General features: G+C 37.8%; 1 protein-coding gene across 1 annotated transcript in view; it reads left to right on the forward strand.

Annotated features, from left to right (window-relative positions):
* The window catches only part of unc5db (unc-5 netrin receptor Db), a 244,701-nt gene that overhangs the window by 139,729 nt on the left and 77,397 nt on the right, over positions 1-27,575 (forward strand). The window contains exon 2 of the mRNA XM_088624196.1: positions 9,746-9,964. Coding sequence (XP_088480322.1) covers positions 9,746-9,964 — 219 coding nt within the window. The remainder of the gene's footprint in view (positions 1-9,745; positions 9,965-27,575) is intronic.

Genomic DNA, 27,575 nt, shown 5'->3' on the forward strand with positions numbered 1-27,575 from the left:
GTGAAGGTATATGGTTAGATACAAGCTGAAGTGAAAGCCTTTTTATCAGGTACCTTATTTCTTACAATACATTTTCCTTTGCATCGGTGGGCCTCTAAAGGACACCATTATTAAAAATGTCATTAAAACACTTGTTTCTGCTTGCGTAACAGTCATCTTTCCCTGATGACTGAAATATGAGAATGCATTGTGTTAATATTTCATATTTGAAACTTCGACCTACTACCCAAAAATATGTCTGCTTATCCTTTTTTTTCATTTTTTACTGACGTCATTCAGAATCTCCAATTGCTTGTTTGCAACTCAGCTCACATCGATGACTCCATACTGCATATGGATGATTAGGCAGGGCAGACATGCTCCTCTCCCCTGACCATCTATGGAGCCATTGATCTTTCAACATACTGTATTAAACACTCCACTGAGCCTGGCAGCAAGGTTGAGGCCAGTTGTTGGAGTGGTGAATCCCTCACTGACGCCCCTGTAATCCAAGAACCTAGAGAGTTGCAGGAGTCACTATTTCATAAAGGACTGGGAGCCAACTATCAAATCCCAGTCCTTCTCTCTACTGCACTCCATTGAGCACTGTTGGCTATGCTGGTTATGTGGAATGCTGGTTCCAGTTAACTACACATGCTCAAATCCACGATGGCATTCCTACAGAGCATCTTTACTGGCTGAGCCACTAGACAGCCACGTGGCCACTTCAATTTTTAGGACAATCAATGGGCAATGAAGCAGAACAGATGGCACTAATTAAAAAAGGCACATCACAGGAGATAATGGGCTAACACAAAACCTCAGCGAGAAGATTCGAAAAAAAACGCTGCATAATCCCAATCATTGTTGTTTTTAGAAGTTAGGCTCATGGCCTCGGTAGTCACTTAGTTGGCTCTGCAGTATTAATCTGTATTGATGAACATATTGCAATAACAGGAAAGAAGAAAAATGACAAACTGTTCTTGATTGGAAATTGTTCAAATTGAGTTATGTGCCTTGACGCAGCCTTGCTTAATAAATGAGCAACCAGCTTATTGCGAATAAAAAGAATGGTGGAGACAGCTAAAAATATACACTCATTAAGTTTAATTTAGATGAAAAAATCAAATATGCACTTTTACTCACAAATAAAAAGACATGCTGTATGTACTCTATATCAACATAGGGCAGAGTATTTGAATGCGGGTTTGAATGTATTCAGTCTTTTGCATTGCAAGAGGTGAAGCTCATGCATAATTAGCATGCTGTTCCTGTTGTTAACTAATATGAAGACTGATCCCCGTGCTCACATAAAGCCTCAGCACCACTTTGATCCTGTTAAACTTTCAAATTGAGTCTGGCTGCCAAACTGACTCTTATTTCCTCTGTGTGGCCATGTATAAATGTTAATTTCATGTCAAAGAGATAATTACAGAATTCAGAAAAGTTCAACATTCTAATAAAGCTTGTTCTGCTGACATTTGAAACTATAGTTGCGCTTGCAGGAAAAAAAATCAATGTTTTATTCATGCTCAGATCTCAAACTGTAGGAAACAGTTTTTGCTTTGAGTTACAACAGGATGTAGTATTTAATGTTGTATTAGGTTATTTTGTTCAATATATATTTTTACTGTTTATTCCCAATTGATTTCATTCACAGATGAGTAAATTAAGAAATTTAATTTACATTTCAACTCATTTCTCTTAGCACAGCACCATTTTAACTAGAATGTGAGTTTTAGGTTGTGAGAAAAAGTTATTTGCAAATACGAACAGTACTTGCAGTGTTCCTGATTAGTTCAAGCAGTGAGGTGTCCTTTCAGAATACTGGTTGGATTCCATAATCCACAAATCATAGGTCTGAGCTACATTAGATCTGTTTCTGGCCCCTGTGACTGAGATTTCCCAGATGGTGGCACAGATTTGTCTGAGAGCTGCTGGGCATTGGTGGGCAGATGCTGGTCAGGATTCTCCAAGGTTTTGACATAACAGCATTTTTCTGAGACCTGAAAGATACTTGCAATCTATCTTCAGTGACATCACTGAGAGGTGCTCCTCCACTCAGTGTTAACTCTTCTGTGTGGCCCTGAGGAGCTCACAGATTCAAATCACTTCACAGGTGAGAGTATATTTGTAGGTTTGAATTCGCCATTTTCCAGAGGTTGTAGCTTCATAGCCACATCACCAATGTACACCATTGAGTGTGTGTAAAATAGAAGACTATTAGATAACTATTAATAGAATTGGTAGAATTAAATAATTAAAATAATAATAATAATTGCTTACACTTATATAGAGCTTTTTCTGGACACTCCACTCAAAGCTCTTTACAGGTAATAGGGACTCCCCTCAACTACCACCAATGTTCAGCCCCCACCTGGATGATGTGACGGCAGTCTTAGTACATCAGTATGCTCACCACACATCAGCTATCAGTGGGGAGGAGAACAGGGTGGTGAAGCCAATTCATAGATGGGGATTATTAGGAGGCCGTGATTGGTAAGGGCCAATGGGAAATTTGGCCAGGAAAATGTCTTATATTGTTAACGACAAATTGTGAATTCAAATGAAACTTCAGAAAAGAGCCACAATGATGCCAAAAGAGGTAGTGTGATGTCATAATTCTTGTTGGGTCGTTTTGATTTTAAATAATGCTTACTGTATCAATCTTATCATGCTGTACTAATCATTTGTGAGGTTAAATTTTATTATTTTCAAATCAGTGGACTACTGTAATTTGTGTATAAAACCAGATTTATAAGTTGGGGGCCTCTAAGTTCAACTGTGCTTATTTTCCTTATATTTTTGAACTTATTAAGTTTGGAATACAATACATTTTTGACATGCCTATTTATTGGTGTTTTACAATTTTAGTAATTCCACCACGCTGCTGTCTGTCCCCTTTGTTGTTGCTTCCTGGTACCACTGTCCTGAAAGTGGCATGAACATATTGCAGGAATTCTACTTGCCCATATTCAAAACACTTCAAAACAGTGCTACTCCAGAGGTCATGCAACAAAACAAAACACATACAAAATGGCCTCCAGACTGTTTGTTCGATATTGCACCTTGGAAACTCACATTATGCTATTTTTTGTCTTTCTCTCATCACCTCAATCGTCCTGTGTGCTGTGCTGCACATGTGTTTGACAAACTGATATGCTAGAATAAAATGGCTCTTCACTGTCCCCTGGAACCTCCCTTTTGCTTTCCCTCAGAATCTGACACACGGTATAACTTGAATCACACTCTGCTGAATTTACTTATTCAGCTCAAACTGTTAGGATAGCCTGAGATACCACACTGCTGTGAGGTGCATTTTAAGGTTTGCTGTAGGTCATTTGTTTAATCTTCGCTGTATGTATGTTGTCTAAATAATCCGTGTCAAAGACAAACTCATTTATGGAGCAACTGGATTAAGTTGGCATCCCTGTGAGAAGTAGATGGCAAGTGGACAGTTAATCGTCATAACCTACACATTCAGACACTACAGGAGTTCCTTACTTTCTGTCATGGCCATATAAAAGTTAATTAATCTTGTATTTCCTGTAGTTTGCATACACAACCATATATCAATTCAGGAGTAAATTTAAATGTTTTCCACCAGTACAGAAGGTGGACAGATACTGGAGGATGACTACTAGAGCTTGCTATGGTTCACTATCGATGGACGAGCTCTGATTTATGCACAAGAGACAAGCTCATGAAGTGTATTACAAATTGCCAGAGTTCGCATCCAGTTTTACAGTTGTAATGAGAGAAATAGGGGAATCCCTCTATGCCTTTGAGTTAATCTCTAATCTTGCCTCCTTTCAATCATGGCCACTGCTTCGACTTGATTTCCCAGCATCCACACTCCCTCCCGGATGCACATACAGTATCAGGCATGCCTGAAGAGAGAGCCATCACCTGCAGCACTGGAATTGTTGTCATGAACCCGGAGAGACGTGAAAACATCAGAGCCATAGAAAAATTAAAGATCCGTCAAAAATCAATTTGGAGGCAGCATTTTGTAGCCAGTCCTGCTCCGGTGTGATTGTACTTAATGAATTATTTCCACATGTTTTAGCCTTTCCCGTCCACCTCTCCCATAGCAGAAAATCGCTAAAAGGAATTAATTTCATCTTGTTCAGCTGGTGAAACAATTTTCTCCTTGTCACTCAAAGATCTGCTGAGAAAGACTCCATATGAGCTGATTTTTTTTTCTTTCTTTTCCCTTTTCATTTTTTTTCCTGCTTAGTCGTTCTCTAAGTATCAGGAACTACCATACACTGGGTTTAGCTGTTTTCTTCCCAAGTTCTGCTTTTGTGTGTGTGTGTTTGTCTTATGAGTCCTTCTAAAGACTGCTCTGACAGCTTGCTGGCTCAACACTTTTATCGATTTGAGAAGCTTAGCGCTATACCTCTGTGTGTCATTTAAATCCATACTGGCTTCCACACTTCGCTTTTCTTTCCCCCCCCATTTCATTTTGGCCTGATAAAACAAATCCGCCTTGGTTCTCATGCTTCATAGGTTACCAGAAGAGACCTGAAAATTTCAGCATGTGTGCCTAACATGAATAAATCATTTAGTCATTAAATGCTGGCAAATAAAGTATGATTTGATCAGTTAGCAGGGTGAAACAACTTGTGAGTTTATGAACAGTTTACAGTGAAACCCATGTTTTTTTCTCCACTTCAGATGGACTAAGCAGCTGTAGATGAATGAACTGTTGGTTAATGCCTGAATGACCTATTAAGTGAGAAACCACAGAAAAGGGTTTGGGACACCTTTATAATGTTACATATGGGCATTACATTGGGTATTCCATTATGGGCAAACATCCAACTCCACAGTAAAGAAATTAGATGGATGGTTTTGCCCACAATGAAAAATCAGGCCCTTCAGCTTTTTGTTTTGAGAGGTGCTTTGTAGAGCCTGTGTGCCTACAAATGGGTATCAAGGCATTGCATTTGCAAAGCTAATGAATTATATTAGCATGGAGTATCTAAACATTATAATAGCTTTAAAGATGACAATTGTCCCGTTACTTAAATTGCATTCCAAGAAATCCTAGACGTTGCAAGCTCAGTAATTGGCTTGTTTTGGCATCCGTTAAGCAAATGAGCTCTGAAATGTCACTGAGATCTTTCTTTTCCATTTTTTTAATTATCTGCCAAGTGCTTTGATCTCTTAAAAGGCAGATGCTCAACAAAGCTAAGTGCTCACATGAAATGTGATGTGCTTTTTGAATACCAGCAATTCGTTTAAAATAATATTGGGACTCGCTGATCAATTAACCTCTGTAGCTTTTTAATTTAACATCTTCAGTTCAACAAATCTTTGCTGAAGAGATCTAGGGTGAGCCTCCATCGAGGAGGCATTTATTATTTTTATTTTGTGAGGGAGACCGATTTTAACTTTTTCAGTACGTATCCACGTACAGCATGTGATAAAGTAAATCCATATATACAGTATTTATGTTTGTTTTTCATTAATTGGAGATGTGAGATGAGACAAGAACGTACCTTACTCACATGGTCTGAGACCATAGCTTACACTAGACAAGGCACTGAGGAGAGTTAAGGTACTGTAATTGATGGAATGATTAAACTTCAGATTTTGACGGGTAATGTTGAAATTCTATTTCTGTGCCTTTTCTATCATATACTGTATATACACATTAATGCGTGTGTAAACCATAGGACTCATATATCACTTCTTGGCTTTGTTACATCCACACAAGTCAATAGAATTGACTATCATGTCATCTTGTCTCCTTTGCAGCCCACAGGAGATAAACAGATGGCACCAGCTCCTCAGAGCCTCGAAGATGTAAATGAAACGTATAAATAGCAGAGTGCCAGGGGCTAAAATAAAGAGAAAATAAATAGAGTCAATGCTTTTCCTTCCATCTGTATTAAACTCATGAGTTTGACTCAGATTGTTCTTTGTACAGATTTTATCGAGGGCATTTCCCGTGATTAATGTGCCGTTAATTTGTATTTGACGCCTCCGGGAGACAGAATTTAATGATGAATAAGCCAGCGGTTCGAAAGGCATTTGTGTGAAAGTCTTGCAAATTATTATCGATGAGGAAAAAGAAACAGGTTGTAGATTACATATTAGTCCCTGGGGTCTCAGCCTCTTCTATTTTCTCTTCAAAGACAATAATGACACGTTTCATGTATGAGACATTAACTGCTACTACTGGGAGTAATAAAACTACTTAAAACAGAATCTGAGATACACAGAAAGTTAATTAAGATGATATGAAGAAATGTGAGTACAGTTTGCTGTTTCAAGTTACTATGACAACTCTTTAATTGAATGGCTAGGTTACTGTATGTCCAATGTGAACAGAAAGGAATGGGTTTAATTTTCAAATGTTGCTTCTCTAGGAACATTTTGCCTTTTACACTAGTGATTACTGAGAGTTACATCAGCCTGTGCAGAAAAAATCAATAAGGTTAAAACTGAGAACTTTGGAATGTCATTCCAAATGTCAAAAAATTACATTATGCACCTTTACTATTCTTTCTTTTCCTTCTTGCACTATACGCTGGAATAGTTTTCTATTGTAACTCATGAATAGAAGCAGAAGGTAATTTAGGATTTTTTCAGTCATTCTCTCCTTTAAATACATCTTATTGTAGAAAATAGCAAAACTATACGCAAACTGTAAAAATGTGTTAACTGTATTGTCCTCTTCCAAAATTTTCCATTGATTATCAATTTACACTTTTTTTAATACCACTGCATTAGTAGAAAAGTATCTTTTGATCTTTCTGATTTCTGACAGAAACTGAACTCATCACAAGGAAGTTCCTGTCAATAATTTTACTATTCTTAGTTGCTTTAATCATTCACTAATAACAAAACTTCAGTTTCCTGGGACACCAACAAGTGTTTCTTGAATGACAATGATGTTTGAAACTTGGCTTCCAGATTGTGTGCCCCACACATGCACACCACTGCAGAATATAATCCTTAACTAGCTCTAAAGCAAGGTGGTACATTTAATAGATGAAACATAACAGGTAGAAAAGAGAAGACTGATATGAAGTAAAATAAATTAACCCAATAATTATACAATTGTGTTTGAAAGATCAGATATATTATCCAGTTCTGGTATTTAACTTTACCCTGTTAGTTACAGGGGAGATAACCCGGCCAGCAGGATGAGACCAAGGGGTCTCTAGATTAGTGGTAGTGAATGGGTTAGTGCAGAGGTGGTAGCTTAACAAACGCTAGGGTAGGGTAGGAATTTGACTAGAGTCTTGTATTTATACCCAAGTTTGGAAGGAATTGAAGGTCTGTCTTATCTCAGTTTTCGGGCAAGTTAAGATGCATTTAAAGATGGGAATATTTGGAAACTCCTTTAAATTAGCTTCTGCCTCCCCTTATGACAGTTGTTATAGGTAAGGGGGTTTCCCTAAAATGCATCTTGAAGCTAATGCCAACATACGGTGGAGTCCATTATTGGCACCCCTTGATAAGTATGAAAAAAAAAAGAAGTATAAAGTATAAGCCATGGCAAAATATCGTGGTACTTTTGAGAACTCATGATGCCATCGATCTTAACAAGGGCCCCAGGACCACTAGCAGCAAAGCAGCCCAAGAGCATCAAAGATCCTCCACCCCACCATATTTTACAGTAGGTATGATGCTCTTTTCGGTATGTGCATCCCTTTTCTTACGTCAAGCATACCTTGACTGATGACTGTGGCCAAAGAGTTTGCTCTCATCTGACCACAGCACCCGCTCCCAGTCAAAGTGCCAACAGAGTCCAGCCGCTTCAATCTGATCCTCTGCAACAGCAGGGGATTTCTTCTGGCAACTCCTCCAAGTAGTTTGTTGGCATGGAGGTGTCGTCTATTAGTCATGTTTGAGATGGATGACCCCACGATGCAACCAATCCTTGCATGTCTTTAACTGAAACCTTTTCTTTGCCACCCTCACCATCCTTCTCACTGCGCATGGGGACAAGATGGGGTTGTGTCCTCTTCCTGGCAAATTAACCACTGTTCCAGTGGTGTTGAATTTTTTAATTATTGCTCTGACAGTCGATATTGGTATTTTTAAGGTTTTACTTACTTTTTGTACCTATTATTTGCTTTGTGAAGATCAACAATGGTTTGCCTCATTTCTGTTGTTAGTTCTTTGACCTTCTCCATGCTGAAGGATGACAAAAGGGTTTTCTGTGCATGTTTCATCATTTTTATATCCTAAGGAAATAGGAAGTCTCTAAAGTACACACATTAGTTCCTTAAGACAAAATTGAACTCAAACAAGTACTGTATCAACTTGCGGCTTTTTCAGATGTGTTTGATTGTATTTGAAGGGCTCTTGAAGGGTGCCAATAATTTTGGCTTATGTTTTACGAGTAACACAGCATTACTTATTTACAAATGAACCTTAAAATGAAAATAAATGTTTTAGAAAAAAAGGACAAGTATTCCCCTGACATATGAGTATTAATTATATGCCATTATCTATGTGGTTTATTTTATTAAGACTTTTTTCTTCATATTTTTCAAGGGGTGCCAACAATTCCAGAGTTCACTGAAGATGCTTAAAAGTTAGGGTTTCTGAAAGTAGTTTGTTTTAAGTGTCCATCCTTTTCCATGCCTGTGTCTGAGGTCACCAGCAGACTAACCCCAGCCCAGAAATTACCCATCATCCTTGAATACTGTTCAGGAATGTAAAACAAACAAAATATTTCTACATTGAAAACACAAAATTAATAAATGAAGTGTACTCCTTAGAATGTGGCTGCTGTGTTAAAATAGTGTTTTTTATTGACAGTGGAAATATCTCAAGGGTAGATTTAATTAAATGGAATGTTAGTCAAGTGTGCTGTATGAATCTGCTTTTACACTTTTTATTTCCTTGATGTAAAAACATACAGGAGGTGGCAAGCAGACCTAAGAGATTAGATTTCAGTGTAAAATTGAATTTGATTGTAGGACACAGCAGTTTCTAAAGGCCATTATGGCTCTGAATGGTTTCTTAGTATCAAACAGCTTCCAGGATGGCTTGACTGATTTGAGATTTTTTTACCATAACTCCCAGATATTGTGGGAGCAATCCTTTCCTACTTGTCGTATTTGGTTGATAAGTCTTAGTTTTCCCTTGACAGATACAAATTTCTCATTTCTGGAGGGAATTGTCTTTGGAGGGGCCAAGGCCATTGTTCAAATGGCTGAATCACAACATGATTGAATAAATCATCCATCACACCAGGCCAATACCTGGATCACAATCTCAAGTGGTAACTGTAATGTTTCTCCATATTAAATGACAACATCGGTATGCAACTATGGGAAAATGGAAAAGGTTGAAAAAAAGGCTAAGGAAAGATGAAGTGGGCTGAAATGTGTCTTCATGCTCTATTTAGATTTGCATGTATTTAAATTAACATTAATTGGTGCATGAAATAAGGGCTTTTAAACAGTCTGTTAAATATTGCTAGTAAATCCCTATAGCTGCCAACAGTTCTGCACCCATAGCCACAGTTTATGGTGGGCACATTTTACTGTGGTAAATTTGCTAGGCTGAGGCCGATACCGTATTCGCTTAACAAATGTTTGGTGAGATACTTGTACACTTAAAAAAAAATTATTCCTTTTCTTCTTCCCTTCTTCTCTTCGGAATGATTGAGTATGTGCTGAGCTTCAACATGGGGGAAACTCATGTTTATCCTTCACATTTCAACCATAGATCCCTTTTGACCTTCATGAAGTACTGTAGGTCACCGGCTTGTCTCTTTTTCCTGGTTTTACAGGAAGTGAAAGCAGTGATGCCCTTCCAGATTCCATTCCATCTGTTCCTGGGACACTTCCACACTTCCTTCAAGAGCCAGAAGATGCCTACATCATCAAGAGCAACCCCATTAAGCTGCAGTGCCGTGCCATGCCTGCATTGCAGATCTTTTTTAAATGCAACGGCGAATGGGTTCATCAGAATGAACATGTCTCAGAGGAGAGTATTGATGAAAGCACAGGTAGGAGCTCCATAATCCCCCCACTCTGTTCCCAGGACAGTGCTAGGTTCCGGTTTAGCAGTCTCCCATTCTGTTTTATTCCATTCTTTTCCTCTGCAGTTGTTCATTTGTTTTAGCAATCTTCAGTGAAATAATTAAGGATTAGCTGGGACAGTAATGGGATGAAATTGAAACTTGGAAGTTATTGAAGGGTGTAATACATATTACTGCACCCAGATTACTCAGGGCATTTGTCTGTATCAACTTCTGTGTTTTAATTATGGAAGTCATGACAATATTTATATCAGCGCTCAGAATAATGTCAAAGTCAGCCAGGTCCACCAGGGCTTTGGGCAGCAGATTAAATTAACCGGGACCAAATGTTGTAGGGTCATGAACCAAATACATTTTTTTTGGCTGGAGATAATACCGTAGATCATGTCCTAACCTCAGTACAGAAAATGTTATATTTGTAATCTAATTAAAACACTTTGTTTTTATTTTTGCGGAAGATATGACTATCTCATAGTAATGTTTTTTTGCAAATGTACAAACATCTTGCTGTTTCAAATGAGATTCCTGTATTATTGTGATATCTATATTGCTACTTCTCTGCAAGGATATATAGAGTATGTATTTCACTTGCAACAAATGTGAAATCCAATGTCAAAGAGTTAATAATATACTAACCATTTAAAAGAGTACACAGCAGCTCTGAAAGTGGGAAGCTATAATAAAGTGAACGAGGTCCTTAATCTTACCTTTTAACTTAAAGTCTTATTCCCCCCCCCCCCAACCAAAATAACTAGAAAACTGAGAGATAGCGATAATCTTCCTCTGCTGTTAAACACAATGCTACTTTACATGGTACAATATTATTGAATATATATTGCAAGATATTAATATGTTAGGCAATATTGTTTACAAAGTAATTATCACATTTTAATGCAATGTTATCTTTTTTAACAAAAAAAAGTATGTTGTTTAAATGTGAAAATGTCATTTAAATGGCAACTTTATCTTGATTAAGTGCAATAATAATGTCGTTTTAAATGCAAAAAAAAATATCTGTTGGGCTAATAGTCCTCCATACAAAAGAAAAATCCAAGTCACAGCAGAAAGTTGACACACATACCCCCCCCCCCCCCCCAGCCTACCTAACTTATACTCAGCTGGTTCAATTGTCTTCTTATTTCATTCAAGCCAGCGTGGCTATCTCGTCCTCCAAAAAATAACAGGAGAATTGGTCAGTCCCCACTCCACTTCACCTTCCCCCTGTCTCAGACCCTGATATTTTTTAATAAAAAAAGCCAAAAAGGGAGGCAATAGCAGGAACTACAGTATAGTGTCAGGCAGACATTCCAGTATACTGGCCATGTGATCTCTACTTCACCCCCTCTTGATACTTTTCTTATAGGGGTGATTGCTTTTTAGTAACTGCTGTGCACAACAGCAATTGGTTCTATGTTTTTTTTTTAAAAGCAAGTTAACCATTGGATGGTACAGGCTAATAACCTATGTTGAGATAATGTATTGTTTCTATTAACAACATTTGATTTGGAGTTACTGAAGGATTTCACATGATCAATATTAGCACCATTTGAAAGCTGGATCTGAAACATGTGGTGTGTTGCTTCTCCAAGTAAGTCCCGATTATTCCTGAAAAAAGGTCTCACTGATATTCATGGAACTCTCCTCAAGCCCAGAGTGTAATTGCTTCACTAACTTCATTATTTTGTGATTGCTCTACTGTGAAATTGTTGTGTGCCCAGTAATGGGGAAACAGAGACACCAGTGTAATTATTTCTGCTCCACACAAAGGAAAAACTTTTCTTTCGTAATACTGAATTCTCAATTTGGATGTAATTGGTTGCCATAAAACACAATGCACGTGTTACACGCATATCATTATTACTACTTACAATTCTAAGGACTAACCTAATGCTTGCTATGGTTTGTCTGAGTGTAAGATGGCTTGCACAGCTTGGGAATCACTGGTTTAGACTGGTTGTGACTCCCTGATAATGGCCGTGACCACCCAAAACAGGAGAACAAGATTGGGGATTATCTGAGACTGTCAGCTCAGCAGAACCTTTCTCACAACACAATTAACCTCTGAGAATGTCCTTAAAAAATATTTTGAGAAGTTGGACATTGCATAAGTAAGACAGCATTTAGAATATTGTGTACACATGGTTCTGTAACACCATGTTACAGAAAAGACAATGCTGCTAAGCTTCGGAAGCAGTTCAAAGTAGAGGAACCTTGTCCTAATTAAATACCCTGCACTGACAGGTAAAAAGTATTAAGGCTAATTACTCTTAAACATAGAAGTCTGTTGGAGTAAATGCTTTGGATATCAAAATCGATAAAGTCAACCTAATGAACTTCTTCAGGATCAACAGTGAAGATCCAGAGAATGCAAGTCGAAGCCAAAGGGATTTGTTATTCGAACTACTGTGACACACTCTGCACTGTAATTTTCGTAGTATCCTTCTTGACTTCCTTATACTGAATATTCCTGCTGGAGGTGAGGTACAGTAGCAAATATCTTTATTTACAGTGAATTTAAACATCCAAAACCCAAACTCTAGATCTTTTTTGAGCTCCAACTAAATTCCTTCATCTACAGTATGGTTCTCTGTGTCGGTAGCTGGGCAGCTAAGCTGCTTAGCAGCATCAAAAACCCAAACATTTCTTTAAAAAAACTTCCCATAAAACTCTCAATAAATTCTCCACGACCCCATCAGTCAGTATGTCAGTCCCTTCCTTGTGCCCTTCTTCATTTATTACAGTGCATATCAGTGGTTCTGTTCTCTTCCTTATGCAGCAAAAGCAAGTGTCCGTTTCCTAGTTCTTAATTCTCAGATGGCCAATTGACTTCAAGTCAAGTGTCACCCAGCAGAGGTCACTCTCCACTGCCTTCTGAGGAATGTGGTTCAAACAACAACCTCCATATTGTCTTCTCCTACTGACCTCTTACATACAAAAAAACAAAATCTTTTTGACACTGTTGGTCTGTTTTTTCGAACATAGAAATTATTAACTAATACTTATTGGTTTTTTTTTTGCACATCCCAAACACCTTATCCTTTTAGCACTTACTCTGTCTGCACAGGCCTACATAAAAACCTCTACACAGTGCTATCTTTTTGTGCCTCTTTTCATGGTTGTCGCCTTCGAGCCCCACTGGCCTTTGATCCCTTTCATTTGAAGTAAATTTAATTTGCAACCAAAAGCATAAAATTCCCACAGCAGCAACGTAATTACCAAACTTGAAAAAAGAAATGAAAAAATGTGGTTCTAGGCACATCAACGTTTAGAGCCTAAATAACATTTTTTTCTAGACAGTAAACTTTTTTCATGTGCAACCACAGGAATTCAGCTTTATGTTTTCTAATGCACACACCTTAGGTTTTGCAGGGGTGACATTAATGAGGTTTAGAAGTGTGGGTGCCAGCAGTTTTGGAGAAACTTTTTTAATTTTGCTTTTCTGCTTCAGAGACATTTTTAAAGTCTCAGTCTCAGGATTTAATAATAAAATCAGTGAAAAGGCATTTATTGTTATATTAAAATGGAGCTACCAAAGAGCAGTAGGTGTTGGAAGTGGAAGGGTTATTACTATTCATCTTCTCTTTAAGCTGATTTAAAGTTTTTCTGAATTTGCTTTTAGGCTGTGCTCTGTGCCTTCTGCTTTTGTGTGAAGTAAAAGCATACAGCAAATTTCAGAGGTGAAAATGAAAACATAGGGAGTGCTAATTAAACATAATTTTTTCCATCAGGCTTTGGTTTTGTTTGTGATAAATTAGTGCTAATTCTACCTTGAAAGATTGTTTCAAGTCAGTTTTAGATGTGAGAAGATCCAAAGATGTGAGGTTTACCAAAGTAAGCTTCATGTTCATTGTGCATTGACATCTTAGAGTGAACATAAACTCATGTGAACTTGAAATTGAATAATAAATTACATTTCAGGAGAGTGTGACAAACTACCAGAGATCTACCTAAACTTTGTGTTCATGCCAACATTCAGACGAAGGACAATCCCAATTCCCGTCAATCGCCAGTTGGTTGTGTTAGAAGTGTTTAGACCATTCTATCCCAGCATTCATCACATTAACACATCTCCACCAGTTTCCATCCCCACCACCAGTGAAACAGCCCTAAGGTTTGTCATAAGGGGATTACAACCACGGTGTTCATTTTAATGTTGTAATCACAGCTTTAGGCTTTGTAACTGATGAAATGTATTTGTCATTGATTACCCATTCATTTATTGGAGTAGTAATGCAGAAATATTGGAGAGAACCATGACCTATACAAGTACTTCACACATGAGAAAATAAACATGTCCTGTTGTAAAGTTAGTTTGTTGTACACTCAAAGAGACTGTTCTAAATAATTGAAAGTATAAACATGATAAATTGAAGATCACTTTTTCATTTTGTATGCTTTGCCCAAATAAAGGATGTGCACTTTTTTTTCCTCTTATCTGTTAATTAAATGTATTTGAAAACTGATGGCACATATTCTAGTGACAGAGCATTCCTGCTCAGAGTGCCTAGAATATCAGCAAAAGAATGTACAGTAGATGGCAACCAGGTAGTACCCTTGAAAGCTATATGTCAATAGTAGAAATTATAACATAATTTTATTTATTTACTATTTAAAAAGTCAATGCATTGTATAAATTCATGGTAATGTAATACGTAATAATAGAAGTAAAAAGAAAAAGAGAAAAGTGCAATAATAAAAGGCCAAAAAAAAGAGAAAAATTAAATTGCACATTAAAAGCTGAAAGATCATTCTTCAAATTAGATTGGAAAATATTAACAGCTGCAAACAGAGTCTAATGGTTTTGGGAATTGAGTTCCACAGACATGGTGGTGGACTTAAGGTCCTATTGTACCTGGAGGAGCCTAGTCTTCAGGGTGGATTCTTTTCTTCTGGATTTAAGGTAAATCCAGAAGTAATAAAGAGCCCAGAGTCCATAGTCATTAACAAATCATTAACTGCCTTAACAAAGGCTGCTCCAGTATTCCATCTCTGTCTGAACCCAGATTGAAAAGGTTCAAAGAGCTCATTAGATCCAAGATGAGATTGTAATTGAACTGCCACTGTCCATTCCAGAATTTTTGTGAGAGATGGCGAATTGCAAATAGGACCATAGTTGTTAAATACCTGGGTTCCAGGCCAAGGTTTTTTAACACAGGTGTGATAGCAGCATACTTTAACCAAAAGGAGAAGATGAGATGGCTTGATGAGATTAGGAGCAATGAGCAAAGAATTGAGAAACTAGCTTTGAGTAATGTCGTAGCAGCTGGGTCAAAGGCACAGGCAGTAGGTCTCATTTTAGCTAAGAATTATGTCCCATAGATACCATCAGCAGCAGGAGGATGAGAGAAACTTGTTGTGAAAGCAGGAGAGAATATAGTTATGATTGGGGGAGGTGAGGTAAGGTACTGATTACTAACTTAATGTATTTTCTTATACCAATTATATGTTTTGTTATGTATATATTGGCTGATTCAAGAAGTTGATAGCCAGACAAAAAAGACATTAGCAGCTTTGAGCATCTTACTGATATTGGAAAAAAGAAGCGTAGGTTTGCTGTATCCCTCTCAACAAGACTAGAAAAGAACGAGCATCTAGCTGTCTTAAGAGCATGTCTATAAGGTAGCTGATGTATATAAGCCTGTACTTGAAGAGCCATCCCCTCCACAAACACACAAGACCTCACCCTTCTGCCTTTATAGAGCTCAGTTTATTTGTATACTGGGAGAAGAATGATCAACTTCAATGAGACACGATTTCAGAAGAGCTAGCAATCAATAAGACTATCAATAAACATGATTGTGATAGGAATTTGCCACATTTCCTTGACTCACACATCTTTCTGTCATATTTCTGGATCGTAGGGAAAACGGTAAAAAGAAGGGTGATCCCAGATTGTTCCTGGTGTGGCTAGAGATAGTAAATAACATACTGTATGTGCCAAGTTGATAAGTACCCAAATGACTCTGGATTCTACATTTAACAGCAAGTCACAAATTAGATTCCCAAAATGTACAAAAAACCACCTGACCCTATGACATCCATGCAAGGAGCTGATCGATTTCTGTGGATTCTGTTTCACTTAGGCTTGAGGAAATTTGGTTTGTCTTTTCTTCACCCAGTCATCCCTCACTTTAATATATATATTCATATTCATATAGATCTTTTTATTCCTTTCACTCTCCCATTCTGAGTCTTTCCCTGCAGTGTCTCCTCTGAGATTAAAAAGGATTAAAGGGCTCAAGTGGTTTGCAATTAAAAGGACCAAAGAGTGCCTTTGGTCTATCTCTCTGAGTATCAGGCTTCATATCAGTATTTAGCTCATAATAGCTGATAACTACATCTTTTACACCCTCTCGTGCAGGCATATAATAGTGAGAAAAATTGCGTTATGGATTACGTTTCATTATCAGCTCTCAAGATCTGCAAGGAATTGAGTTTTATTGATTAGAACTTCTTCTTCCACTGCTCCTGAAATGTACCGATATCATCTCTTATTTACCCGTCAAGCTGATGAATCATGTCCTCAGATAACTTAAATGATGCCCTTGAGTTTGTCATGAGCACTCTCTATGAAAATGAATTAAACAAAAACTATATAAAGATGTAGGTGCAGTGAAAGATGAGGTTTTACCACTATCTTGGTGAGCATGCCCTATTAAGCAATTTTGTGCCTCCTGAGGAAATAAGAAATTTGTTTTTGTTTTTTTCCTGGTTTTCATTTTATACTTGTCCAATCTGGAACCTCTCGTTGCATCATTACTTCTTGGCTCATAGTAATGACTTTATGCTGCAAGTCCCCTTAACCTGGTCACACATGACCTACAGTATGCATGTGAACCCCCAGTTATAGGTTACCTGCATCCTGTTTGCTGTAACTTTCATTAAAGCCGTTACTATAAACAGTGCGGAATTGTAAATAGAGGTTGGAGCAATCCAGATATCAGTAAAATCCTTTCCCCCTGACTTGGTTTGTACTGTAACCTGCTTTGTCTCACCAGGTTCCTCTCTCAACCTCTCAACCAATTTTAATGGACAGGACAACTAACCGTTCTTCTCCATCTTAGCCTATGGTAGAGCCAATCTGCTTTTCCTTTAACCCTTCAGAAAGGTCTAACCTTTTTCCCTAGTCTAAACATAACCTTAACCTCAAGACTAGCTGGTTACGAATTAGCTAACCATGTGAACACAAAATTAGCTTGTGTTGGGGGTGGTAGACATGATTTAATTTCCAACAAAAATACTTCTTCATCTGCAGTAAGAGAACAGTTAGGCCTCAAGCAGATGAAATATGTGGGCTCTGTGTCCAGACATTGCAACACCTGCAGCCTTAAACACCGTAGCTTTTCACTTTGGCTGAAAAAGCCATCTCCCTCTCTCCGTGTGCTGTATTCTCCAAATGTCTTTTTAAAAGCTCTTTGCCACCCCATCGTCAATTTACGCACCCCACATGCCAGGCAGCAATAGATCAATCTGGGCCGCCTCCTGCTCGCCACCCTCTCGCCACGCTGCAGAGGGCGAGGGGAGTTTGTTAGGAATGAGCTGCAATGAATAGAGAAGAGCATCCTGCAGTGGTGGAGCGTGTGATTCAGATTTTGACAGCTTGACGCCAAGATTTCCGAGTCAATTGTTCCTGTCAGCATCTTTGAAGCTGGCTGGGGAGCCAACGGCACTTTCATAGCCAGCACATTGATCGAGATCACTCCCGTTGATGAGAGAGCTGCAGTTGTGGCCTTTTCTGCCTTTTGTCTTCTTGCAAATGAAAGCCATTGCATTTGCATAGAAGCACCAAGTTGTGATTAAGAGAGTGGAGTAAAACCAAGCCTTTCTCCTTCACATTCTAATGTTTTTTTCCTGAACTTCCAGTGAAGAGATACAGTAGGTGTTATTTCCTCACTTGGAAAGGAGAACTTGCCACTGTGGCAATGCAGTACAGTATATAACACTGTATTTATGCTTATTCATAGCTGGTGGGTTTGGGAGCTGAGGGAGTGGGTTAGTGTGAAGTTCTTTCACATTTTTCATCCTAGACTAAGACTGAAATGACTCGTTAGTGTCACAGCTTGTTGCAGCTTCTTCCTCCAGAGACCTGCTTCCTGGCTACTGATCAATTTGTCAAACATACGTATTGAACTAGATATCCCTGAGATTATCTGTGTGAATGGAGAACCAAAAACAATGAATGTTAATGTTGCGTCTCATTAATCCTTTGACAGGGGTCCCATGTGTCCATGTGCAAACTTCATTTCCAGGCCAGAAATGAAGAAAAAAAATCCATATCCTTTGAAGCAATGAGAAAATTTACATTTGCAGAATGAATGAGGTATAATTTAAGCTATGTTTGCGAACAGACACAATGACAACTACTAATATTTACACAGAATAAGTAGTAAAACAGGTGGTAAAATAAGAATTTGAGGTGTTATGTTGTGGCTGTCAGCCACAATGACAGAACTCTACAGCTTTACTTAAAACTGCTAACCATGTAATATCACATCAGATAATCTCTCTAGAATTGCTCTGATCGTGTGCATCATAGAATATATTTCTATGATATATATATATAATATATAATATATCACCATATATTTATTTAACAGAATAATAGGAGGAAGGGGTGTCTGTTATTGCCAAATATCCAGTAAATCATGAATGACATTTTTTAGCCCACAAACACACTATTATATGAGAATAATATATACAGTATATACATGATCTGTGCTTTCTTGATCTTTTATCTTATTTTTTAATAATTGCAATCAATAAAGTGAATGAATATTGTTCATAAAATTTGCTAAAGTATGTGAAACACAAACAACACCCATCATAAGCAACTGACCGACTGTACCCTTATAGGGCAACGTTGATATTCCTGAATTTTAAGCCTGCGTAGTATATATTTTCACCTTGTTTTATTACATATATTGCATTATTAATAATAATTTAGCTTATTGCAGTGCTTTTTTACGTATTTTTAGCATTATAGTGTATTTTTAAAAATTATTGGGTCCTTTTTAATTCTTTGGTCATGTCTATCATGAGCTCACTTTAAATTACATCTGAACTTTCAATTTGACCTAAGACCTTCTGTATCTTAGGCCATACATATTTGAGCCACATTGTCTCATTGGACAACAGGCTACCCTGGTTTCCATGGCGTTAAAGAGACCAGAACACACATGACACCCACCCTTGACAGGGTGCCAGTCCGTCACAGGGTTTGTCCCCAGCAATGCTATTCCCCTTTCATCCAGCTGGGTAGCCTAGAGCAACTGGGGTAACATACCTCACTCAAGATACAATAACTGTGTCTGCAACAGGGATTGAACAAAGAATCCACCAGTCATGAGAAAAGAAACTTACTGTACCTATAACTGAGCTGTGCTGCCCCAGGCCATACTTAATGTACAATTAATGTAAAATAACAAACGATAGGTATAAGTGAACCTGATCTGCACTTCCTGTTTGAAACAAGAAATGAGCTGTGCCATGTCTGCACGTCCTGATCACTCTGCAGGCCATTGGCAGTTTATCAAAGAAACCAACTTTTGTTTTGCCAAGGGAATGAGCTTTTACTTAAAAGTTTCAAAAAGTAGGGCGCTTTCTCAGCAGGGCAAAAGCAAACTTTTAGGTCTTGTTTTCTTGCCAATTAGAAAAACGCCCCAGACATTTCTTCACATGTTTCAAGACCAGGGAAAGTAGAGGGAGAGAAAATGTAGTTTGCTGCTTATTGATCATTCACACCCTTTAAGATCTGCAAGCTACAATTAACCTGAACCTCCTGAGAGACCTTTTAATAGTGGTTGAATATCAAAGTTCCTAAGAAAAAGCTCTTTCAAGTAAACTTCTATTTAAAAAGGAGCTATGTGTCTTAAAAAAAACATTTACAAGATTTTGCATTATCATTGCCTCAGTTTTGGTTTTACAAAGAGTTATGCAAATGTATGCAAATTATATCTGTAATTAATCCGATGACCTGTGTTTTCATCATCCGTTGGCTTGAATGGCACACAGACCTTCACAGCTTTGTAAGCATTATAACAGTAAAATTCAGCCAGCGTGCTCTGCCTGAGCAATTGGCTTTACTCTGCTGCATTTCGGATTAAATAGATGGGACAGAATGCCAAGTTCTACAACAGTCAACGCCTTTGCTGGAACAATAGCTGTTAACACGATCGAGAATACATCAGAGACTTGTGGAATATCTCATGCATCAGTTCTAGGATTGGGGAAGCAATGTAGCGTTGCTGGGAGCTTTTACAAGGACTATTGGAAAGACAAATCGCAGTGTCCCCTTTTCCCAATTCACAAGGAGAATGTTAGAGAGAAGCAGCCTTCTGAAAGTGTAGACATTTAAATTTGGGCCGCAGCACAGCTGTCATTATTAAAGCAAACATCGATGGCACACAATTTTTTTTTTCTTTCATTGAAAAAGGGAGTCAACCGCCCTCACCCAGTGTTTTTAAAAACAGCTACACTTTGATCCAGTTCGCCATTCAGGGCCACTCTCTGATACACCCTGGCACTCCAAGGTATTGCATGAGATAAGAAAAAATCTGTCTGAATCAGACTATCTTTCTATGCATCTTGTTAGGGGCAGAGCAGTGGCTCTGTGGCTAAGGATCTGCGCCTGTGGCTGGAAGGTTGCCGGTTCAAATCCCGCAGCCGGTAGAGGAATCCTACTCCGTTGGGCCCCTGAGCAAGGCCCTTAACCCTAATTGCTCCAGGGGCACCGTATAATGGCAGATCCTGTGCTCTGACCCCAAGCTTCTCTCCCTGTCTGTGTGTCTGTGTCTCCATGGAGAAAAAGCCAAATTCCTAATGCAAGAAATTGTAAAGGGCTAATAAAGAAACATTATTATATTTTCAACAGTGATCCAGCAAAGGGACTCTTCTTATGCTGACTATCTCAGGAATGTGGAAGTGTGAGAAGCAAGAGGAGGTAGTTGAGATCATTTTGCTTGTGTTTGAAATTAATCATCTCCAACATTTTTTGAAGCTGTCTCTTGAAGCATACCCATGAATCGGTACTCACATCTTGACTGTAAATGTAATAACCCTGCTCTTGTGCCTCCACAGGAGGGTTAGTGCTTTTGTCTTTAAAGACCACATAGATACTACACTGTAATTAATTAAAATTAATTACAGTATACTGCCTTGCTGTTTAAACGGTTTATTCATTGCCAGTTTTAAAACACCTGTATAAAGACACCCTGCCTTGAATTAGTGTTAATTACACTTTTAGTGTAGCGCAAAATATACTGATATAAACTTGCAAGCACAACTGTCTCTGATGTCATGTGTGTTCATACTCATGTGATGTCAATAAGGAAGATGGGGGTAAAATTCTGATGCTTTGAATCACCAATGGAAATATTCTGTGGAGGTTTTTTATAATAGAAAATTAAGTGATATCTAACTCCTCTAAACAGTTAAATGCAGGACATTTGATTAAAATGTACATTAACGTAAAATTAATTATATTCAAATTACACAAAACTGTAAACAAAATTGCAATTACAGTAGATCCTGTTATTTGAGTTAGAGCTTCACAATTATTATATTGTGTGTGAACTAACCATGTCTTGTTTAATTGTACACCTATCTCATTTATAAATCCATTTTATCTAATCGGAATTATTCCCTATGCATAAGCAAGCTTTCTTAATATTAAACAGATAACAGACAATATTGAACAGATGAATCAGGATATAACATTTAGCGTAAATGTATTTTGTTTCCATTATTTAACTCATATACTGGACAGTAGATCATTACATTGTGAAAGAAGTTCATGGCTTGTATAGCTTACTGTGCAAGATCTGAAGATCTTGATAGGCTACAATTCATAAGACTAAGAATCCTTGCTGCCCTTTAATGGCCTACTTTTTCACCTTCTATACTATACATCTTGTATATGTTACCCAGATTGTTAGGCCACACCTTCACCCATACTGCAAACAGGACATATTTCTTTGACGCAGTAGTAGTAACCCCAGTCTGCCAGATGATATTAAAGAATATGAATAGATTATGAGAGCAGTTGACTATGCAAATAATACCAAACAAAAATGAATTCACTGCAACAAAAAGATACTAAAATGTCTTTTATTTTAAAATAACTTTCCCCAGCTTCACACATTAAAATGGAGTATGAATGTCATAAAAGAAAAGGCCCCTTGGTGTTTGCCATAGTTTGAAGAATAGACTGCAGTGTCTAAACCAATAATTCCCGTGTGTATAAATATATTTCTTTTTTTTACATAGCTGCTTTGTGATAACAGATGTTTCAGTGACTAGCCTGGGCTTTCCGAAAGGTTTTAAAGTGCAACCAAGTATTAAGCATGCACTCAAAGTTCTCAACAGCAAACAGTGTGTGACCTGAAGGTGAGTGTTCTTCCCCTCACCTATAAGGCAAGAGCCACTTATTCAGATTGTCTGCAGGCAAAAAAAAGTAGATTTAGAAAGCAGCAAGCCCTTTGCAGCTTTGGGGAACCCTGACCATTAGAGATGAAAACAACTATTCTCACAGCTTCAACAACCTGAATGTAAAGAGTGAAGTTTGAAATGGGCCCTGGTTAATTGTCTTTCTGGACAGGATTCAGTGTGGGTTGAATCTCAGAGCTGGAACAGAAAATCTGATAGGTTTCAAAGGTGTACCTCCAGGAGTGGAGCACATTTTTTCAAAGGCTGTATGCATTGCTAAAATTAGGTATAGTGGTTACTGAGTCTAAAAGAGAGGCCTCCAAACACAGATGATGAGTGAACACAAATCATTGCTTTTTGTTTTTCATTTAGTTGCTGTGAGAAAAAATATTTGATTATAAACTCTGTTATACTTTGCAATTCCTGCACTTTGCGTATGATTTCAGAGGAGCAACTGTATTCTCAGAATGGTATTTTATTTCCAAGCCTATTCATTTGAAATAGAAGGTTCTTCCATGAATCTTTGGTGACCAAATCAATTTAGTGATGGCAGTTGAAGGGTGGGTGTCTTCATTCCTCTGGCTATGAGACAAATGGCAATGACTGATAGAAAAAAGTAGTGACAGATTAGTTGCTTAAACTGGCAGGTTTTGCAAACAGTGGGAAGCAACAGAACCGGCTGTAAAAGTTTTATCTGTAGCTTGGGAGACAGTGTAGGAGTAACAAACTGAAGGAGGATAGACAAGGCTATCTCTACTGACCAAAATATGAATATTTTTTTTTTAATTTAGACTGAATTTAGTTGAAAACACGACCAAGGCTGTATGCCAACAAACAACTTAGAAACACATAAGTAATGGAATTAATATCATTAAATAGATAAGGATCTATATGTAATTCATTTTCTGATTACACAACATTTGTTTATTTTTATGGAGTTTAACCTCTATCTTTGGACTTAGTACATTTGTAAGGGCTCAAACAATCTTAAGTCTGTCTAATTATGAAGGATTTCTCTTCAGGTTGAAATAAAAGATCAGGTTGAAAAGGATGGATTTGGCAGAATTATATTATCCTTAGTCAAGTGCTTAACAGCATTTCTACACCGCTTAAGTGTGACAGAGATTATTTAGTGCAATGAAAGAAAACAGTAAAATATGAGAGCAGTGCCAATCTGTATTTTGTGTTTTTTTTCCTGAGTATATGAACAGATGGATGCTCACAAACCTTCAGAGAAGATTTGTGTCTTTTCCTTTTCAATTCAGCATCTCCACACAGCAGGACAGAGAGCAGTGTCTATTCTAGAAGTGTCTGGAATACTGGTGCGTGGCAAAGCCCACTTGATCATGGAAATGGTGCAAGGTTACAACCCTTTCTAACTGACACCCACCCTGCTTTAACTACACCCCACCCCACCCCAGTGGGCAATACTGGCCACAGCTGGCTAGTGATATGGACTGAGGCTCAAACCAGCAACATCTGGGCCATTAGGCTTGAACTGAAAGCCGAAACCTCTTTTTGGCTTAGCCACTTCACCCTTGTTACCTTCTTAAATCCATTCTTTTCTTTAGTAGCTGTTGTAGCTCAAGAAAGTAGTGAGGTCATGTGAGTTTTTACATATGCCAGAATCAGGTTGTTTACACTCAGAGCCATGCTAATAAAAATGTATTTATTTTTCAGTGTTTTAAGACCTGTACATATATTATGCAAATGTATATGTTTTATATGTTTTTGTTTTGCAAACATAAATAAATTGCAAAATGTCCAAATAAAACCAAGAGTAAATGCAGAAACTGTTGTTAAAAAGATTACTGTGCATTTTTCAAAATATCCACAGCTGCAGAGTCTCAAATATACAGTATTTGGGCTCGAAGTTCTGAGCTGTGTAAGAGAATTCTCTATCAATCATTTTGTGAGCCTGTCTAAGGTAGAGTCAGCAGGACTCAGATTAAATTTTGGGCTCTATTAAAGCAAGTCCTTAAAGTGACCTGGAACTAGATTGTTTGGGACATTATATGGAAGCTGGAGAACCTTAAAATCACTCTAAATTTCATAGGAAGCCAATTCATTTAACACAAGATGGGAGTTATTTGCTGACCCAGCATAGGTCTAGTCATTGTGTAAACCACACAGATCTGGACATGCTGAAATCTGTTTACTACCTTAGCAGATATCCAGGAAGTATTGAATTATTTACTCAAGCTTTAGTCAAACCTTTTGGATTTTTTTAGACATTTAACACAGACGTTATTTTATTTAAACAATATTTGCCCCACACCCACCATCATCTACAGTTACATGCGTAAACAGTGAGTGTCTTCTGTAATGGAGCCCTATAATGGCTGTCTCACTTTGCATTGATCTATTTGTACCCGAGCTGAAAAGGTGCATGCTCATTTTCCCTTCCCGAAGGCAGAAAAGAAAACCATAATGGATTTGTTACGGGGGCTGAGGGAGGGGGTGGACTTCCAAATGTGTTTTAAATTGACGGCAAAGTGTTTTCTTCACAAGTGATTTTTTTTTTTAATAGCGGTTGTTTAAACTTTGTGCCTTTATGATTATTGTCATTATTATTTTTTTGATTGTACATGACGTGAGGCAGAGTGCCCTCTGCAGGAATCTGAAGTGGTGAAAATGAGAACTTAATAGAGTGTGACATTGTGCCACTGCTGCTTTCAGGAAGCCAAGTAAGCTGTGTTCTGGTGTTGAGGTCCTGACTTTTCTGCGAACCTATTAACCCCCTCTATGTAAGGAAGCGTAAGTCACAGGAATCACACTTTTGTCGGGATTCCTTTTGCTATCAAATCAGTAGAAAGGCATTAATTTCAGCTAGCTGAAATGCTTCATTTCAATATGAAATACATCTATTGAAGTATTTTCTGAAAAATCTAAATATTAAAATATTTCTTAACGTGTATGACATAAAACCACATTAAGGTGAAATATTTAATAGCAGTGATAGCAATACCAACATTTGATGAAGAGATATCAGCTGTGGTAAATGTCTTTCTAGAAATGTTGTTCTGATTCTTGGATTACCAACATTTCCTGCATAAAAATAATACATAATTCAATATCAATTATAGATTTTATTTTATAATAATGCAGTAAGTATTGATTATCATTAATTGGTTGGCATACAAATTTGGTACCTGCTTATTTAGCTGCTTACTTGAGAGCAGTCTGGGTAAAGTATCCCACTCAAGTGTAATGAAATTCTTCAATAAGCAAAGTTTGGTTATCCTTTTCCCCTGCCTTCATGTGGAATTCTATCTTCGTTCTAGGCTTGAGTCTTTTCTGAAGTCCAGGATACACTTTTTACAAAGCATTGTGGGAGTCTGGATTAAGATATCCAGCCATGTTGTTGAAGTTCTCTGGCTTCGGAAAAAGTATTTGGATGAGATCCACAAATTACTGTACATAGTTACTAGAAACCAAATAAGTTATAAGGACTGCATGACCTCTTCTCTTTTGTAACATATCTACAGTACTGCTCTTAAGTGCTGTAAGGCAAAAGTTTTTCATTTGCAAAAGCAAGCTCTCAGTCAGTTTTTGACTTCTGTTCCATTAGGAGGGCAGGAACAAAGCACCTATTAATACAACTGTCAGAAGCTTCTGGAAAAGATGTGAGGTACCATGTAATTGTAACCCTGGCTACATAAAAAAAACGTTAAGTACAGAGGTTGACATAAAGTAATTACTATGGATCTGTTTTTATCTAACCTTCACCATCCTTTCCATTAACCTGGATATATAAATGATCATAAAAAAACAAAGACAACAAGATGATGTAACCAGCAAGAACCTGCACATTTTTACCATAGTAAATTATGTGTCCTATTGCCTTATTTTAGCAGTAATGTCAGAAAAACAGGTGAAGCTCTGCCTACCCACTAAATTAGTTGAAAAAGTCATTACATGTATATAACCAATAACCTTGAAAAGAGAGTTGAAGACTCTTGGAAGATATTCTGTGCTAAAAGTCATCCCTGCTATGAACTTGTGGTGCAGAAATGAGAGTGACATACTATATTGGCCAGTGCCCCTCAAACACCTTTTTGCACATGAGCAACAGAACGTATATACAGTACAGTGCAATACATGCTCTTTAGTGGAGAACATTTATTTTTTAGTGCTGTTGTATTCACTAAGAGAAAGGAATAGGCCTTTGCAATTCTTCCATGAAGTATAACAAATGTTTGTCTTTTATTAACAAAGCCTAGAGCAAATACAGGACATTTCTATTGTGGGAAGTGAAACTGTTTAAAGAAACAATCCATAAAGAAGATGATATTTTTAATTTTGACTATCTTTATATTTATGATACATGTTAAATGTTAAGCCAGAGAATGTTGATGATTTTGTTCAGGGTGAAAGCTAGATTTCCAGAGCAGAACAAGTGATATACAATTTCCACTGTGACTTTGCTTTGTCTTCTTCCATACACATGGGCCAGTTCATATTCCAGTTATGAAATATGGGGACAAATGTTCCCCCTCCTGGAATGCAGAATGAACCAAAGTTTTTTTTTGCACAGGAATCCTATCATTTCTGTGTTTTCCGGAAATCAGAGTGGAAATGAATGCTATAAACAGAGAATTAAGCAATTTCATTGAGTGTTTGTCAGGAAAATGACAGGATCGTCTTTGTAGCAGGTGCATGGGCATTTTGGGGTATTTTATTGAACAGACCAGGCAGGTCATGTGACCACCATTGGAGGCAAATCAGGCTGTACATCTGTGACACATGCTTTACTTCAATTTGCAAATTCTGTCATGGTGATTCTGTTCTATTCCTCTCCCGCAGCTTGGACAAGCATGTGTTATTTCACTGGTCTCTCAGTGCTAGATGCCATACTGTACACCATCCCAGCTTATCCCAGAAATATTGAACAGGGCAAGTCTGACAAGCAGAACATCCGCATCAGATCTACCACATTCTCATCTCGCAAGAAAGCTGGTGTAATGCAAACAGCATGAGGAAGTGTGTCATCCTGCTGTGATGAGGTCACATTGAGCCTGCAGGAGGAGCAACAAGTGAGGCCCCAGGACTTGATCAATGTAGTAACAAACAGACAGGTTGCCATTAATCTCTAAAAGTAGAGTTCTTTAGTGACATGACACTTCTTGCCAGATCATCACACTCGAATCTCCCC

Source organism: Lepisosteus platostomus, chromosome 3, assembly GCF_059453375.1.
Source record: "Lepisosteus platostomus isolate fLepPlt1 chromosome 3, fLepPlt1.hap1, whole genome shotgun sequence".
NCBI lineage: Eukaryota > Metazoa > Chordata > Actinopteri > Semionotiformes > Lepisosteidae > Lepisosteus > Lepisosteus platostomus.